The 19,870-nt window shown below is 43.2% G+C and overlaps 1 protein-coding gene across 3 annotated transcripts in view; it reads left to right on the top strand.

The window, feature by feature from the left end:
• Window positions 1-19,870, top strand: part of CSMD3 (CUB and Sushi multiple domains 3) — a 922,268-nt gene that overhangs the window by 146,932 nt on the left and 755,466 nt on the right. For all 3 annotated transcript variants that reach the window (XM_054984891.1, XM_054984890.1, XM_054984889.1), the window contains exon 2: window positions 19,475-19,697. In XM_054984891.1, coding sequence (XP_054840866.1) covers window positions 19,475-19,697 — 223 coding nt within the window. The remainder of the gene's footprint in view (window positions 1-19,474; window positions 19,698-19,870) is intronic.

Genomic DNA, 19,870 nt, shown 5'->3' with positions numbered 1-19,870 from the left:
GTTCTATGGCACTTCAGTAGGGATTAGCTCCCCTCCCATATCATGGGTGATTTTTTAAAAAAAATAAATAACTCACTAACGTAACTCACTGCACTGCAAAATCCTGTCATCCACCAGCTCTCTGATACTTCTTTTGGAATCCAAATAACCAGGTATGAGGCATTTGGTGGATGCTTTATCATTACTATTGAAGTATCTGTGTAAATCTCATTAAAGATTTAAAGGCCAAAGTCTAATGAAGCAGTTATATAAGAGCAGGTGAAAGAGTTCGATATGCATGCTGCCAAACTTTGGGATAAAACTTAATCCTACATTACCCTTTTCTAGTGTGGTGCGGGGGGGGGGGACCTTACCTAAAAGGTTTCTGCTTATTTCAACAAACAGATTCATTTGCCTACATTTCTGTTCTGCATACTTGGACTGCATTTGTTGCCTTCACACTTGTGCTACAGACAAATTCTTTCCTCCTAGTGTCTCCAAAGCAAATTAATGCTTTGAGACTTTGACCTCACAGTACTGACTCATTGACCTGTGGTTGTCTTTTTATCTTCCATTTCTGATGAGTCAGCACAAAGCTCTACAAATACATGTTCAGCTATAGAACTGGAAATTGACATCTAGAGCAGGACTTTCTTTGACTGGCATATGGCTTTCTTCCATTTATTTATTTATTAGAGAATTTTTGTTACCTTTCCAGAAGTCTGCTTGGGCTGACTCAAAGCCAATACAACAATAAAAACCACAAAATGTAAACAAAATATTTGTGTTATTACTGGAGTCAAGCAACTGGATTCAAACAACAAACTTTTCTTCCTGACTGGCTTTGCAAAAAATGGGGGTTGCCTTCCATTTGGGCATATACTTTGGGGGCATCCTCCTCTCTCACCATAAAGCCTTCTCCTAAGGTTGCCAGCCTCCAGTGGTGGCTGGAGATCTACTGGAATTACAACTGATGTCCAGGTAACACAGATCAGTTCCCTTGAAGAAAATGGTTGCTTTGAAGGGTGGACTCTATGGCATTATACCCCACTGAGGCCCTTCCCCTCCCCAAACCCTACCCTCTCCAGGCTCCACCTCCAAAATCTCCAGGACTTTTCCAACCTGAATTTCACAACCCTACCTTCTCCAGAACCTGTTAACATAGAGAGGAGTGGCCCCCATATCTGGCTCACTGAGCAGGTTGAAGTTCAGCAAGCAAGCTGGTCGATGGCTCCTTCTACCACCCTGGTAGCTACTGATACAGAGAGAGGAATATGTGCCTCCACATACGGGTTGTCTTGTTGAGCTGCTTGAAGTTTTGTGAACCAGCCAGTTGACATCTCCTTTCTTTTCTGCAGTAGTTCCAAAGGCAGTGAGAAGAGTACACAACACACACCAGCTTGGTGAGCTATTTGCAACTTTTCTCTATGCTCCTGTGCCTTCTGCTTCTGGCTAGAAGGTAAAGGGGTTAGGGTTGCAAACTCTGTGTTGGGAAATTCCTGGAAATTTGGAGGTGGAGCCTGGGGAGGGAGCTGTTTGGGGAGAGAAAGGATGTCAGTGAGGTATAATGCCATAAAATCCACTCCACAAAGCAACCATTTTCTCCAGGGGAACTGATCTCTGTAGTCTGGAGATCAGAGGTAAATCCAGGAGATCTGTAGGCCCCACCTGGAGGACGGCAACCCTAATGGAGAATTAGAACATCTTAAATTCAGAATTATTCTTTTCTCTCCCTTTTTGGGTGAGTGGGTCATCCTACATTTGGAGTCATTTTCATCTTTGGAGAACCATCTTCAAGTACTTGAAGGGCTGCCATATAAAGGATGGTGCCAAGTTGTTTTCTATTGCCCCAGAAGGTTGGACCAGAACCAATGGGTTGAAATTAAATCATAAGAATTTTCAGCTAAACATTAGGAAGAACTTCCTATCAGTTAGAGCAGTCCCTCAGTGGAACAGGCTTCTTCAGGAGGTGGTGGGCTTTTCTTCTTTGGAAGTTTTTATGCAGAGGCTAGACGGCCATCTGACAGCAATGCTGATTCTGTGAACCTAGGTAGATCATAGGGCAGGAAGGGTAACATCAGTGCTTAGTTCTCATAGTTCCTTCTTACATACCCAGGTTAATGCCGATTGCCACTTTAAGGTCAGGAAGCAATTTTCCTCAGGCCAGTTTGGCTAGGGATCCTGACCATGTTTTGCCATCTTCTGGGCTTGGAGCAGGGGTCATTGGGCATGTGTGTGTGGGGGGAGGTAGTTGTAAATTTCCTGCATTGTGCAGGAGGTTGGACTAGATGACCCTAGAGATCCCATCCAACTCTATGATTATATGATCTTCCTTTTAAGTAAATACAGTATTTCAGACACAGCTCTGCCCCTGCCATAATTTCTCCCTGACCAGCCTTTCTTTGTTTTTTATTTTTCCTCCTTTCTCCTCATGTCCTGTCCTCACTATGACTGTCATCCAGTGGGAAAAGCCTATCTTATTTTTATCCCTTGTACAGTACCTGGCCGTGTAATAAATTATAGGTAATATATCTGTTAATTCATCATTCATTTTTGTATCTCTAAATTACTCTCGGCCTCAGTTGCAACTAGAGATGGGCACGATCCCGAAAAAATTAAAGATCCAGCTGATCGTGGATCAGCGCTTGCGACGATCCCGATTTAACAATCCACACCGAGCATCTCCCGTTCCCGATCCGTGGATCGTGGAGGGCAAAGCAGGCTGCGCTGCTATTCCCAGCTATGTGGGAAGGTGGGTGGTGGCGGTGGCTGCTGGGCCTGGCAGGCACAGGGAGGCGGCGACGAGCCGCCTCCTCTCAGGTCCCATTCAGCAACACAGGAGGTCTGTGTTTGGCCATCTGAGCTGCCTGTCAGGGTTTGCAGGGATGAGATTGGAGTGCCCATGGCTACAGAACACCCCCTCCCCCCTCCCTCCCCTGGGTGTCTTCTCCCAACTTGTGACTTTTTTGCTGCTCCATGGTTGGAAGGAAGCCCTGCTGATCAAGGAAAGCTGGGCTTCCATTCGAGTTTCCAGGGGAACAGAAGGAGGGCAAACAGAGCTCAGGCTTTCCCCTGGCTCCGTTGCCAGGGGAATAGATTGCTGGCGCCTGAGTGTCTGGATCCCCGATCCGAGCCCGAACGCAATGATCAGGGCCTCTCCCGATTGCTGGATCATTGGCCATGGACGATCATGATCCGCCGGGTCACGATCGCGTGATCGCCATTATCGTGGATTTTTTTTTTATTGTAATGCGGTTCGTGCCCATCTCTAGTTGCAACCTCTAACTTCTATACAATAATTCTCCAACTCACAATAATTTTCCAACTCACAGAGCTGATGAAGAGTTACTAAGAACCAACACAGTCATGATTTATTTATTTTATTTATTTATATTTCAGTTTATATACCGCCCATCCCCAGGGGCTCTGGGCGGTGAACAGTTAAAATCGATAAAAACAAGAACTAAAATCAATATACAAACAATAAAACAAATTAGCAAAGTGCAGTGGTGGGGAGAACCCTCCCCCACCCCAAAGGTGGGAGGCCAACATGGCACCGCCCCCTTCAATCACCGAACGCGTGGCGGAACCGCTCTGTCTTACAGGCCCGGCGGAACGATAATATGTCCCGCTGGGACAGAGCATTCCACCAGGCTGGGGGCAGGACTGAAAAGGCCCTGGCCCTGGTTGAAGCGAGGCGGGCTTCCTTAGGGCCGGGGACCACAAGTAAATATTTATTCGCTGATCGAAGCGATCTCCGGGGAACGTACAGAAGATATGCCAGTCCCAACGCGCTCAGGGCTTGAAAGGTAAGAACCAACACTTTGAACCCGATTCGGAATTCAACCGGAAGCCAGTGCAGCTGGCACAGGACAGGTGTGATGTGTGACTGGTAAGGTATACCAGTCAGGACACGCGCCGCCGCATTCTGGACCAGTTGTAGTTTCTGGATCAGGCCCAGGGGTAGCCCAGCGTAGAGTGAGTTACAGTAATCTAGCCTGGAGGTGATGGTTGCATGGATCACTGTAGCCAGGTCCTGGGGCGTCAGGTAGGGGGCAAGTTGCCTGATCTGACGAAGATGGAAAAATGTAGACTTGGCAACCGCCGTGACCTGGGCCTCCATCGATAGGGAGGCATCCAGGAGCACACCCAGACTCTTTACCACTGGCAAAGTTGCCAGTGGTGTCCCATCCAGGGCAGGGAGCTGGATCCCAACATCTGGCAGCCCCCATCCCAGCTGCAGGGCAACACATGAAAGCCCTAAGATATGGCATTGGCTGTAAAGAATCCAGTTTTGAGACTGTGCGTCTGATTCCGAGTATCTACAAAAACTGCACAGTGCAACCTGCTTGATGTATTACTGTCACTTGAAAAAAGCCTCCATTTGCTGTCCTGTGAGATGGCTGTGAAGCATACAACAGCTCACAAGGTAGAGCCACCCTGCTTCACATAAAGAGCCTTAGGTTGAAGATGACTTTTCGGTGTACTGAGTATTTGCTTCATCTGATATATCAAAGGGAAAAAAATCCATCCCACTTTTCCAGGCAAGGGATATCCTACAGTTTGTCTCCAATGTTTCAAAGTCCTCAAGACATCATAATCTCCCAGGCATTAAAAAACTACCAAGTTGCTTCAGTTTTTAATGCTGAATTTTAATATCTTTTAATGTTTGAGTTTTTTATTTTGTAAGCCACCTTGGGCAGATTTCTGGAGAGGCGGCATAAAAATTTTCTAAATAAATATATGAATTCCTCCCTTTTTCTCTGGCGAGGCTTACAATTAATCACACCAGATCCATTTAGGGTTGCCAACCTCCAGATTTATTTTATTTATTTATTTTTATTTATTTGATTTGATTTATATTCCACCCTCCCCACATCAGCAGGCTCAGGGCGGATTACAACTAATACACTAATATAAAATACAAATACCTTTAAAACCAATAAAACTCCTTAAATATTTAAAAACACACAACAAACAATACAGCAGCAGATTTTAAAAAGATATATAACAGCAGATTCCTCTGGGAACCACTACCCAACCATCTCCAGAAATATATGGCAAAGGCTAGGTGGTAGATACCCTTTGTAGGGGCACAGCTATCTCTAGGTGGCTGGAGATGGTGGCTGGAGATCTCCCTGAATTACAACTGATCTCCAGGCAACAGAGATCAGTTACCCTGGAGAGAATGAGTCCTTTGGAGGGTGGACTGTATGGCATTATATCCTGCTGAGGTCCCTGCTCTTCCCAAACCCCTATCCTTCCCAAAATTCCCCTAAATTCTTAACCTGGAGCTCGCAACCCTAGATCCATTACAGAGTTATACTCTTCCAACCAGATCTTCTTTATACCTTAGTACAAAGCGGTAAATCCAAGACTCAATCTTGTTTCTATGTGAGGCTTGCTATAAACATGAATGGGCCCTAGGCTGTCACCTCACCCAGTGCAATTCTCTCACTGCAACTGGGTCACATTTTAGCTGCAAAACATTGAAATGTTGTTGTGTAATCAAATGATGAGAGATCAATTAGTTTACATGAATGTGCAAAGAATTTAGTACACTGTCAAAATATGTGTTAGTCACAATGAGGTAACTGAGTTAGTACATAGATCCAGAGGAGTTAGCCGTGTTAGTCTGTAGTAGCAAAATCAAAAAGAGTCCAGTAGCACCTTTAAGACTAACCAATTTTATTGTAGCATAAGCTTTCGAGCTAAAATAAAATTGGTTAGTCTTAAAGGTGCTACTGGATTCTTTTTGATTGAGTTAGTACAGTCAATCTTCTGACACTTCTGTGTTTAACTATTTTTTCCCTTTAAGAAACTAATAAACAATGGATTTAGTGGTCATGCTCATGTAAATGGTTTCATCTGATATCATTTTATTAGAGAAACCGGGGAATATCAATATTAACCTGCTGAAGGGAGGAAGTTTTCTACATTGACTTAACTGCACCTGGATCTAGTAATGGTTGAAGATCCTTGTAAGTGTCATATAGTATGGAAGTGAAATGAAATGACATTGTGGCCACTTTAAGGAATTTAGAGAAATGCCATGTTTGCATTGCAATGCCTTTTGTACTTTGATGGAATTGTACGCTGGATTCTATTTTCAAGCGTATCTAGTTCCATCTCTGAGCGCATCTGCAGGGGATCTTCCTTTTGTACTCTGATTTGATGTTCTATAGCATACTTTCAAAGCTGTAAAACCTGTATAGCTCCCAGACTACAATACTTTGATTCAGATATAATATTATTGATCTTCCAAATCATAGTTCGGAGAATCAAGGAAGTGCTATGGGTTTGCACGCTTCCTTTCCTGTTTCATTGTGGACTTGGATACTACCTCACTTCCTCTTTTTTTTTTTTTTTTTTTTTTGCAGCAAACCTCCTGGAAACCAGAACTGAAAATTTGCTGATCAAATTATGGTTTGCAGCTCTGTCTTCTAAGCAAATGAGGTTTGCTTAGAAATCAGAAGGAAAGCCAAAATACAAATCCTGTAAACCATGGTTTGGAGTGAACCAAGCAAGTTTGGTATGATTTTTTTAATCCCAAGCTTCTTGCTGGGCAGGGCCAACTCCTCCCCGCATGGTTTGGGTCATATGTAATTATTCTTCAAAGCTTCTATATATCTAATTAGAAACAATCACAACAAAAGCTGTTTAAATGCACCATTCTTTTGCAGTCCAAATATATTCAAGAGCAGATCTTTACCCATTCACGTGAATTACCCTCCTCTTCTGTTTCCTCCCATTTCACCATTGAAACCTACAATGGTGCTCTTGCTACATAGACTAGACTCTGATTCTCCTTCACTGAGGATGCATCAAAATCTGAGCCATTTAAAGTAAGGAAAGCCTAGAAATCTGCGTTAAAACACCCTGCATTATTCTAAAAATAGAAACTGCCAAATCTACTTTCAGAACGGATTATGGAAATCAAATGAGTTTGCATATCATTGTTCAACTTGCCTATGCTGTTCTGGACAGCTTTGCAGAATTTTTGGCTTTGTTTTGTTTCCATTTTGCTTTTTCATGGATTGGAGTGAAGAAGTAAAGTTAAGACTCCCTGTCCTTGGAAAACAAGCATGTCAGGGACTTGGAAAGTTAGATGTTAGAGAGATAACAAGTCTAGCTTTTCACATGCAGGGAGCTTTTTGTTGTGCAGGGAGGACTATTCAACCCTGTAATTCCCCAATCCTCCATTCTAGAGGGTATTGCTCCCCTCAAAAATTATACTGTATGCTTCTTTCCCCCTGACTCTCTCTCTCCATTGACCCATACACACAGTAGCATAGAGAGACCTCGGGAATCATTTGACCTATTAATTTGGACCCTTATTTGACTGCCCTACATCGGCAGGGGTGGTCTGACTGTTAAGGCCACCAGGGAGCCAATGGCCAAGAGGCATCCCCTAACATCTCAGTCCAGGAGCCCATATCCCACAGGAGCCAGGAGTATGAATGTTCCAGCCTTAGGATCTGGAAAGCTGGTTTTTGAACATTACCCGTGATATATACATGCATGCTTATAGACATTATGCTCATATTCTGGTGATGGGGCAGACCCATGTGCTTGGCTCCACTTCCCTGTCTTGGGAGAGAAAGGTTTGTTGCCTGAGATTGGTTTACCACCTCTGGGCTGGGAAAATCCTTGAGATTTTGTGGGTGGAACCTAGAGAGGGCAGGATTTGGGGAGGGGGACAGATCTCATCTGGGTATAATGCCATACAGTCCACCTTCCAAGGCAGCCATTTTCTCCAAGGGAACTGATCTCGGTCACCTAGAGATCCATTGTAATTCTGGGAGATCTCCAGCTGCCACCTGGAGGTTGGCAACCCTAGCCTGAGATTCTTTAACTGGAGATGCCAAAGCTTGAATTTTGTATCTTCTCCATGTAATGCATATGCTCTACCACTGCTCCATGGCTTCTCCTTGCTCTCGTGTTTGTGAAGAAGGCTTCATGGGGAAATAATTGACTATTGCCATCCTCTGGTATTTTCTAGCCAAGAATGACCAGAGCACTAATTTCTCTGTACCATATAAACTGTGTAACAGTGTTTAGCAGACTTATTTGGTGGGCAGACTCTTTTCCTGACCTCTTTCCAGTTTTCTTGTAATAGGCAAGGTACACATTTATAATTAATGAAAAGGGTTCCTGTGAACACATGCTTAGCCTGGGAATTTGCGAAATACAAAGTTTTTCGTTCCATTAAAAAAAGAAAAGAAAAACAGAATTCTATTCTTGGTTTCCCCCATCTTCCTTAATAGAAGCAGTCTTATAAAGTATGTTTTAGGTCTGTATGTGATTTGTTTATTCTGGCTATGTTGGGAAGGGGGGGGGGGTCAGAGTTGCATTGGTAAAGTCCCAGGAAGGGGATAGTCGTACAAGAGGAGTGAAAGAGATTGTGTCTGAAAATGTATTTAAAAGATCACCAAGAGAAAAGAGGACTTGATTAACAATAGCACAGTCATTCCCCCTCTCAGCCAGCCAATCAGTATGAGCTATATTGGCTAGGGAATAAGTCAGTAACTTTTGAGTATCTACTGCAGACCAGTGAAAAATCGGTAGACATTTGGTCTGTCCCTTGGTAGAACAAAAATATTGTAAGTTGCAACAAGGAATGCAGGAATAAAGGAATGCTGGCTGCTTGCCCTTTGAAAATATAAAAGCCAGCAGTTATCTGGATCTGTCTTTATTGCTAATTGGAACACATGGGGCCCTTGTAAGGAGGAGAGCAATGTAGCATCTAAAATTTATTCTCCAGCTTTGTTAATAGAAGGACCACCATTTTTTCCCCTTCTGCTTTCCATCTTACAACAGATCTTTCAGCTGCTTGGACTTTCCCCCCTAAAGGACCAGCATAGCTGCTGACTATCCCTTTAGCCAATTACTTCTGAATGAACAAATTTGAAACATAAATTACTCTTCTGGTTCTGATGATAACTGGTTAATATTTTGTAGTGTTCCGGTCTGTGAACCGGAGCTTATTTGAAGTCAGTAGCATTTATAGCCTCTCCAGTTGAAATGAGCAGATGTTATGATAGAATCATAGAGTTGGAAGGGGCCATACAGACCTTCTAGTCCAACCCCCTGCCCAGTGCAGGATCAGCCTAAAGCATCCCTGACAAATATTCATCCAGCCTCTTCTTGAAAACTGCCAGTGAAGGGGAGCTCACCACCACCTCCCTAGGCAGCTGATTCCACTTTTGAACTACTCTGACCATGAAAAAGTTTTTCCTAATATCCAGCCGGTACCTTTGTGCATGTAATTTAAGCCCATTGCTTCGGGTCCTACCCTCTGCTGCCAACTGGAACAGCTCCGTGCCCTCCTCCAAATGACAGCCTTTCAAATATTTAAAGAGAGCAATCATGTCCCCCCTCAACCGCCTCTTCTCCAAACTAAACATTCCCAAGGCTCTCAGCCTTTCCTCGTAGGGCTCAGTCTCGAGACGCCTGATCATTCTTGTTGCTCTCCTCTGCACCCTTTCGATTTTGTCCACATCCTTTTTGAAGTGAGGCCTCCAGAACTGCACACAATACTCCAGGTGTGGCATGACCAAGGCAGTATAGAGGTGGCTGTTATTTACAGAGGCAGCTGTTTGCTTCCTTTAAAAAACACAAAACCTAAAAACCACGGACCCCACTTGTCTGCCAAAATCTGAGAATTCTATCCCCGACCTTGAGACACAAGACATGTAAATAATTAACATTATTCTTCATGAGTAATTTAAACTTCATTCTGAGAAGAGATATCTGAACCAAGCATGTCCCAGAGGCTTTTATGGAGTTAACGAATTCAGTTAGATTTAAATAATAAGTAGCAACAGAATTTTCCATAGGGGATTTAACAGTGAGGTACCAGAAAGGGGGAAGAGGAAGATTTCTTATCATGAGTAAGTAGGCTGCACCAAACAGGGAATGGTTCTAGTGAGGTAGTTCATAGGAACTTGTAATGCATAAGATGCATTCCACTTCAGAATCTGATAACACAGCTGGTATTAGGCCATTTGTCCAAGAAGCATCAGTGCCGCAGCCTATGGTGAGACCAAAAGGAGCTTTGTTTGTTATCCCCATTACCCTAATGCATCCAAGGTGGGGAACTCGCATCAGAGTTTGAGCCCTGATTGACTCTGGAGGCAGCCGAGACCTACTCTCCCCTGCTCTTTGCCACAGGTTTCGGACTGGATCTGATATAATTATCAGAGCCACAACAATTTGAGCAAATGGATGGTTCTCCTATGAAAGGAACCCCATGTAACTATGAGACTGAGTTAACCTCAGTGGGAATGAGAAGCCATTGGGAAGAGAGAACCTTTATTATCAGTGCCGCTGCCAAGTTTCCAGTGGTATTGGGCACCTATGACTATGTGACCATGATCCATATGTGCAATGGAAGGCAGGGCGTTTATGAATGCCAGAATCATGTATGGACTACTCGCTGGGGACCCACTCCACATTCCATGCCAGGAGGTGGTGTACCTGACCAGGGAGGAACTTGCAGAGATCCCACATGAGTACCATGATTTAAGTCAAGTCTTTGAAGAGGAGAAGGCTAATGAGCTTCCTCCACACCGCCCCACTGACTATGCAATTGAATTAATCCCGGGGCACAGCCTTTCAAAGGGAAAGTTGTATTCTGTGAGCACTGCGGAGCATGCTCCTATAGCATATTAACAAGAACTTGCAAACAGGCTTCATTCGTCCGACGAGCTCCCCCCCATGCTCCGGCAGTATTGTTTTGCAAAAAGAAAGATGGAGGGTTAAGGCACTGTATAGTTTATTGAGGACTAAATGCAGTGTCCATGTCAAATGCGTATCCCCTCCCCCTCATTCGAGATCTGTTGGGGGTGGTTTCCAAAGTGAAGATCTTCACTCAACTGGACTTAAAGGATGCTTATTACAGAGTGAGGATCAAAGAAGGGGATGAGTGGAAAACAGCATTCAATACCCCTTTAGGCCAGTTTGAGTATCTGGTCATGCTGTTTCTACTCCAAGGAGCACCTGGGGTCTTCTTGATTTTAATTAATGAAGCATTGTACAAGCATCTTTACAAAGGGGTACTGGGTTTTTTGGATGACGTATTAATTTATAATGATGATTATGAACCACATGTCAAGTTAATCAGAGAAGCACTGACTATCCTTCACTAGAATTAATTGTATACAAAGCTATCTAAGTGTGAATTTCACAAGAAGGAACTTAACTTTTTGGGGTACAGAGTATCAGACAATGGGTTAGGAATGGACCCCGGTAAAATGCAAGCTGTCAAGGAGGCTCCAAAAACTAGATGCCAATTGCAATCATTCCTGGGCTTTGCAAACTTCTATAGACCTTTCATTAAGAATTTTGCCAAAACTGCCCTCCCTCTAACTGATTTATTAAAAATCATGGGGAGGAGGGCAGGGGATACAAAGCCAGGAGCTAAACTAAATTGGGATAGGGAGTGCCAACGAGCATTTGGGAGGTTGAAAGAACTATTTACCTCTGAGCCAGTCCTGTGCCATCCTGATGAAAATAAAAAAATCATTGTACAAGTGGATTCTAGTGACGTGGCCATGGGTGGAGTGATTTTGCAAGAGGGCTCTGATGGGAAACTGCATCCTTGTGCTTATGTCTCAAAGAAATTCTCAGAGACTGAAACTGGTCATGTGGAAGAAAGAAGCTCCAGCTGTAAAGCTGCCACTCTCTGCTTGGAGGCATTTGCTCGAGCAGCAAAAGTACCCTTCAAGATATGGTCACATCATAAAAATTTGGAAATTCTGCATACACCCAGAAAATTGGGAGCAAAGCAACTTAGGTAGGCGGAGTTTTTCTCTAAGTTTCAGTTCACCCTTACGCATCTTCCTGGGAAATCAAATTTCTTGGCGGATGCACTATCTCGCCTTCCCCAACATGACAGTCAGAGGGAGGAGAGCATAGATTCTATGTTTACACTAGCCCAGCTGGGAGGAGTTGTAACATGATATCAGGTTTGCCGCCCCCTTCTGTCCCAGCCTGATTCTTGGTTAGACAGGGTGAAGGCGGAAACAGAAAAGGAGGGGGAGCTACCGTTACAGGAACTTTTGGTGAGAGGGGGAAATGGATGTTGGTGTTGTCAAGAGTGTTTATATATTCCAGAAACCCTGCAGGGGGAATCTTAAAATGGTGCCATGATGACAAAACAGCTGGCTACTTCGGATTTGTTAAAACCCTCCACTTAACGCAACAACAATTCTGGCAACTAGGAATGAGGAGGGATGTTTCTCACTATGTGTCCACATGTCAAGTATGTGTGATGGGAAAGAAAAGAGAGAGGAAGCTGCCTGGCCTTCTGCAGCCTTTAGAGACTCCTTCCAGACCTTGGGCTACCATTTCCACGGATTTCATCACAGACCTTCCCCCTTCCAAGGGGAAGACAGTAATTCTGGTGATTGTGGATCTATTTTCTAAGCAAGCCCGTTTTGTTGCCTGCTCTAAAATCTCCACAGAAAAGAAACTAGCCAACTTGTTTATGCAACATGTAGTGCATTTGCATTCTTTTCCAAGCAAGATGATCTCTGACAAGGGGCCCCAGTTTGTTGCCACCTTCTGGCGGGAGCTGCTGAAAGTAACTGGAATCAAACAGGGACTAAGATCCTCCCATCATCCAGAGTCAGATGGACAAAGCAAAAGATTAAATCAGATTTTAGAACAATTTTTGAGATGTGTTATATCAATTACCAACAGGATAATTGGGCGGACTTTTTTCCTTTTGCAGAGTAGTGTTACAACAACAGTGTACACAGTTCTATTGGAGCCACCCCCTTTAAAGTTACACAAGGGTTTGAAGGAAAGCCCATGCCCTTATTAGAACCTGACTCAGCTGGGAAGGGGAGTGATTTACAGCAATGGTGGACTGACATCATAAAACAATGGGACATTATAAAGCAAACCTTGGAGCAAGCTAAACTGGACGATAAATATTAAGCAGATAAGAGGAGATCTCCCACCTGGGAATTGAAGGTGGGGGATAGTGTGTATGTATCTACGAAGAACCTAAGAAGCAATCAGCCAAGCAAGAAATTAAGTTGGAAGTGTGTAGGGTCATTCAAAGTGATCCATCTGATTAATGACATTACTGTGGAGCTGGAAATACCTAAAAATCTGAAACAGGTACACCCAGTGTTCCATTTCAGCCTTCTGAAAAAGGACCCAGGACCCAGTAAGTGGCACCCAGAACTGGCAGCACCTCCTCCTATTATGGTGGAAGGACAGCCACACCATGAAATCGAATTTATGTTGGACTCTAAACTGAAGCAGGGAGTGCTGTACTATCTCGTCCAAAGGAAATACTTCTCCAAAAGGCTGAATGGGTTAAATCCACTGACATTCAAGCCCCTAAACTAATAAAAAGACTTTCACAGGAAGTATCCAGACAAACCAGGATGGAAAAGACTCTTGGGGCATTAGGATGTCAGGATGCTAGCATCTGCCACACCCACGCAGGAGGGAGGGATGGAAATTCCAATGTTTAATTATGTCTTGTAGCTTCTCCCATGAACTGCCTGTTTTCACTAGATGGTTCCTAGTGCTGAGAAAGGAGTCTGTGTGACCTTGGAGGCTTTATCCTCCCTTGTGCAGATAGTTCCCAGCAGAAAAGGGGTTGGGGAGAAGCACTAGCCTGGGAATGATATATGTATCTATGCTTTTATGGTGCTTTATTCCTGACAATGTCCATCATAAGATATTCATCATAAGATCATGATACTAGACTCTTTCAATAAAGCTTTGCAACCCTTGTGGAGACTTTTGAAAGGTGTCTTGGCAGGTGGTGGCGGCAAGCCTACTTAGTTGCTTGTAAGTGTTGCCAGACATATAGATTTAACAAACTTCATAAGAGTACAGTCATTGACTGTAGTATCTTGTGCCAAAACTTGAAATAAATTGCACACTGCTTTTCTTTAATTAAGGGTACTTTGCTCCTCACAGTTTCTTCCAAAACACAGTTGTTGACACTAACCTGAGAGCTAGTTTGGTGTAGTGGTTAAGAGTGGCTGGACTCCTCCGCTTGAAGTCAGCTGGGTGACCTTGCGTCTGTCACAGCTTTCTCAAAGCTCTCTCAGCCCCACCTACCTCTCAGGGAGATTGTTGTAAGGATAATAATAACACACTTTGTATACGACTCTGAGTGGGGGTTAAGTTGTCCTGAAGGGTGGTATATAAATTGAATGTTGTTTGTTTTTGTTGTTGTTGTTAATATATGCATCATATTTAGAGCCTGGTCCTTCTGGGATCTTATGCTTCCATTATTACAGTGGGTATTTCTGTAGCCATTGTTTATTGGATTGGGCAGCCATCACTGACTGGATCAATAGTAAAAGAGTTTTCAAGAAACATCTTCAACATCTGTAAGTTTCCAGCCTGCCCTGAAAGTCATCAAAGCAATTCTTGCAATTTGCCTTAATTTTGTTATCTACCACTTAACTTTGAGGAGACACGGCTACCCTATTCTGGAGATGGGGAAAGCAGTTGAAGTCTCTTGATACCATGTCTTTTTGTAGAAGCATTATCTTATTCTGCAAGCTGAAGATTGCTTGTTTAAGGTCAAAAATAATTTCAGCTTTCCTGTGGAGTACCAAGTTGAGAGTTTGCAGGTGCCACATAACAAACACTTCAGAGCCTGTATCCATTCTTCATCTTATTGTACAATAGCTCTTTTTCTTTAAAGGAAAGTGGTAATAGGCTCCAACTGTTACTGAAATCTACTTAAGGCATTGTTGGCTGATAACAGCCTCATAACAGCGGAAAGAGAGATGAGTAGGTTTATCTTCTAGACCTAACTCTTCGATGAAATCTCTGAACCGATGAGTGTTCCCATTAAAGTGGCTGCATTGACAAATGCCAGAACTGTTTTCATAACATTGACATAATTGAAACATTTGCCAACACAGTATTCATGATGGATGATGTAACAAACAGGAAGAAACTCAGAACATTTGAGATCAAGAGTTCAATAAGGCCCGTCTTTCTTCCCACCGTTGCTTATGCTCCATCTGTTGCAACACTACAAATTCTCCAATGGTACGCTAGCATCTGTCAATGCTTTATCGAGTACATTCTTTACATCAATACCATGGGTAATTTTCTGCTTCTGACACCAAGTCCAAAATTTCCTTTTACAGTTATAACTATTGGAACAAAGTAGACAAAGATTGCAAGTTGTGGTTTATTCTGCCCATGTGTAGATCCAAGAGCTAGGCTGAATGCTGGAGAGCTCCACAGGTCGTTTTGTATCTTATTTACATCTTGCGCTCTGATTTTGGAGATGCATCTCTCTTGAGCGGTGTGACATTGGAATTTGTCGTCTAGTATTGTTTGGCTCTGCAACTGCTTCAGAAACGTGCTTCTTGACAAATTCTCTATCAGTATACAGACATTTAGCACAAGTGATACTGTGTGCCATAACAAAACTGGCTCTTGTTAGGTCAGCTTCTCTACTGAATTCTGAAAGTTGTGCACGTGGGCAGTTTAAGCATGATTTAAGAGGCATAGCTAAATATCCCCTGGATTAGTTTTCAAGATTTGTTTCATAGAGACATTTAATTTGTAATGACTGAACGTTGCACTGCAACTAAGGCATAGGAACTGGGCTCTTTAAGAGTTAATGCTTCTTCCCGCTGTGAATTAAACCTTTGGTTTTGTTCTTCATATTCGTGTTTTGTACAATCTGATGATGTCATACTTTCACAGGTGCCTTTCCTGAACAGAAGATAGAATTAGATGTGGGATTAGAGATTCTGAACATGTCCCACCATCAGATTAGAAAGGGTACGCCGTAAAGCAGTTCTCTTACATGGATGTGCTCCCAGACTTCTCTGGGGCCAATTTTAGCCCCAAATGGGTTGAATTTGCACTGTATGAAGTGCTGCAAGTGCTGGGAGTGCACACACACACACACACACACACAAAGAGTACTGCCAGGCACACGGTGCCACCCACCCTCCCGCTAGCAGGGAATAGGGACCTGGCAACCATAACCCCCCAAATCTCCAGGAGTTTCCCAACCAGGAGCTGGCAACCCTAACCCCAATAATCCTAGAAGTCTTGAAAACCAACTCCCTTTCCTCCCCTCACCCTTGCCATTTTGATAGTCTGCAGAATGTGGGTAGGTTTGAAAGTTCTATGGGGAAAGCATTGATTCTCCTCTACCTTTCTGGGGATTTAATGCATTGCAACCTGAAAAGGGCCATGCAGGAAAAGGTTTATTCTTTCCTCCCCTTCCCTTGGTAAGGCCTGTTGTGCTTGATGCACTGGAAGAGGATGGCCCCATACCCTGGCACTAACTCGTATAGATGGCAAAGAATACCCATAAGGGAGCAATTAAGGACTGAATTCTCCGTGCCTGGATAGCTGTCTCTTTTATTTTGGTTTAAGGTGGAAGGTGCAGGGCTTTTTTTCAGCTGGAATGCAGTGGAACGGAATTCCGGCACCTCTTGAAAATGGTCACATGGCTGGTGGCCCCGCCCCCTGATCTCCAGACAGAGGGGAGTTTAGATCGCTCTCCGTGCATGTGACCATTTTCTCAAAGGGCAATTTAAACTTTAAAAAACTGCCCCCTTGTTCCAGCTGACCCAAAGTGATGTCATTGCATGGTCCTGGGAATGTATGCACACTTTGCACATGTGCATGTGGTACCAGGGGCACCACCTTCCTCCAGGAGTTTCCCCCATGCTGACAACCCACTGAGTTCTATTACCTCTTTTCCCAGAAAAAAAGCCCTGGAAAGGTGCATTATAAACGGGTTAAATAAGTAAAATCAAAGGGCAATGGTTTACATCCCATTCGCAGCTGTCTTCTGCCAGCAGGTGAAGGCTTGGTTTCCTTTGGTGGTCTCTCAATGAGCCCTCCTTCCTACTCTGTTTTCATTGTTGGTTTTGTGTTTCTTTATATGTATTTTACTTTTGGAGTTAATTTTTAATAGTGTGTTTTCTGATGTTTTGCTTTCATTTGTTAATCACATTTGTAGATGGTGAAGAGGGATGTACATTTTGGAAATAAATAATAAAAACATTAACATGGATGGCTGTTGAAAAGTGTTGTGCTCAAAAACATGTGAAGTGGCAGGAAATCCTTGCCTGTGGTAGTTAATCTATGCAATATCTGTTGTTTCACTCTGAGATGCTCGATAATATGGAGTAAAAAATCCAATCAAGCAATTTATGTATCACACAGAGGTAGCTTTGTAAATTTCATCTATAATGGGCCAAGGAAGTAGGAACTGAATTGCAAAGACAAGAACGGACTCCTTATGAAAACTTAAGTCTTTCCCTTGTCGTAAGAGTTAATAATTGTTTATCTTGACTGCAGGGGTACGACATGAAGAAAAGGGCAATCTCTTTGGCAATCAGGTTTCAAACTGTTTAGGGTTTTACTCCTTAATAATAACACTTTAAGAAACCTATTAGTATCCAGTGTTCACTGGCATAATGTGCTCTACTTTCTACTTGGAAAACTCTATTTAACAACTAGGTCACAGCATTCTGCTCTAACCTGTGTTTTTGAAGTGGACTTAAGGTGTAACCCCAGCGGAGCTTGGCTCATCATGCCAACAGGACTCGAAGAAAACAGTTTTCAAAGTGTTAGTATTACAAGGGGGAAAACAGATGTAGTGCTCTATCCTTCGCAGAAGCATACAGAGAAGAAATGGTTGGCTTCAGTCAGAATTTAAATTGCATGAGCCGAGGAAGACTCGCACAATACCAACACCCTGATCTTAAATCCATGGGGAAATAAGACCACTGATCTCCATCCCCGTTTGAGACTGGGATGCCCAAAATGTATTTCCTTATTAAAATTAGATACATGCATGGTGGAATTCAGTCAAAATATTTAGTTGGTTTGTAAGGACAAGGAAGATCTGGACTTGGATCCTTCCTTAAGGTTTTATGGATAGAAAAGAAGACAGTTTTTCTGATTTTCACTCACCTTCACCTGAATAGCTTGGGGGGGGTGTCACCTCAGAGACCCCCCCTCAAGCTATTCCTGATATCCTCCATCCCCTAGAAGCAGCATTTTAGGGGGCATTTTGGTCTGCAGGAGGAGGGCTAATTGTGTTCTCTAGATAGAATTGCTTCTGTCCACCAAATTTTGTGCCAGGAAACAAGTCCTTGTTTTGTCTAATAACATGTATATAACCAGAACAGCAGCATTCGTAGGATTGCCACCTCCTGGGTACAGCCACCCTCCAAAACAGCTGTTTCCTCCAGGGGAGCTGATCTCTGTCAACTGGAAATCAGATGTAATTACAGATCTCCAGGCCTCACCTGGAGGTTGGTGACCCTAAGCATTAGTCATTCTTAAACATACTCAAGGAGTAGCAAATGTTATGATATTAAGCAGCCCTCTGTGTCCATCTCATGTGTTTATTCCACTCTTCTTCCAAGGAGTTCCAGGCAGCAAACATGATTCTCTCCTCTATCTTAGGGCCAAGCTACATGTGACCAATGACACTTGAACGGCAAGTGGATCGAATGGAGAGCAAGTGGAGGGCAAGTGAACAGGGAGAAATACGCTTGCCGTTCAAGTGTCATTGGTCACTTGTAGCTTGGCCCTTACTCTCACAATGACTCTGTGAACTAGAGACAGAGAGAGTGACTAGCCCAGGATTACCCCATAAGCTTCAAGCTCCATAAGTTTGGGGGCCAGACCCAGTGTGAGCTGGGAGTTCAATGTATCAAATATTATTTGAAGGCTTGCAGGGATCTGATTGAGATCAGCACTGTGGCATACTGGGAAGTTTCGAGCCTCCCCCACATCATTTCCCCAGCCTGAAATGGCCCCAGGAAGTCTTTTTGCCCTGTGGAAATAAACGGGAATATGAAACTCCCATCATATGCCTTATTTTGCTCCGAGCTAGCAATTGAAGCCGGGTCTCCCAATATCTAGTCCTAAAGTCTAAAAATTACACCACAATGACAGTCAAAGCTAAATTCACTGTACCATGTCATGGAGAGTACCCTCAGTTCATAACGGACATATGGCGACCCATGGTAGGGTTTCCATGGCAAAAGACTAGAAGAGGAGGTTTGCCATTGCATGCCTCTGCAACCCTGATCTTCCTTGGAGATCTCCCATCCAATTACTAACCAAGGCTGACCCTCTTTAGCTTCTGAGAACTGACAAAATCAGGCTCACCTGGGCTATCCAGGTCATGGCTCACTGTATCCTAGCATCACAATATTTGGATATTGTGATATTCAGCACTGGATATCCAGCACTGGATAGGGAGGTATGATGCTGATAGTCAAGTCAATGAACTGGATCAGGTTGTTAGTTGTATTTATATTGCACTTATTATTATGTTTTAATGTTTTATATAAGGCTAAATCTTCTTGGTTAACCAGTACTAAACAGATGGGGCCATCTGTATTGGAATTGAAATGTGAATTTGAGCTATGTATTTCATTCACACCTTTACATGTTGGTATATTTATGTCTGTAACTGTCTAATTTACTCTTTGTTTTGTTTCTTTTTCAGGGTTTATTTATACTTGTGGTGGAACTTTAAAAGGACTTAATGGTACTATAGAAAGCCCTGGCTTCCCATATGGATATCCAAATGGTGCAAACTGTACATGGGTAATAATTGCAGAAGAAAGAAATAGAATACAGATAGTATTTCAGTCTTTTGCTCTAGAAGAAGAATATGATTATTTATCATTATATGATGGGCATCCTCATCCTACGAACTTCAGGACAAGGTAAATAATGCAGCTACCAATCAAACTTCAGCTTGTTAAAACTCTGTTTATTTGTTACAAGTATTTGTGCAGTAACAGCAGTGATGGCTAGCAATAAGAACCAGATTTTCCTTTTCTTCCCAGCTATCTTCCTTACACTTGTTTTCCACAGCAGCCAGCCAGGTACCAAACTT

Source organism: Eublepharis macularius, chromosome 7 (assembly GCF_028583425.1).
Source record: "Eublepharis macularius isolate TG4126 chromosome 7, MPM_Emac_v1.0, whole genome shotgun sequence".
Classification (NCBI taxonomy): domain Eukaryota; kingdom Metazoa; phylum Chordata; class Lepidosauria; order Squamata; family Eublepharidae; genus Eublepharis; species Eublepharis macularius.
The sequence above is the reverse complement of the archived record's forward strand: the minus strand, read 5'-3'. Positions and strand labels throughout refer to the sequence as shown.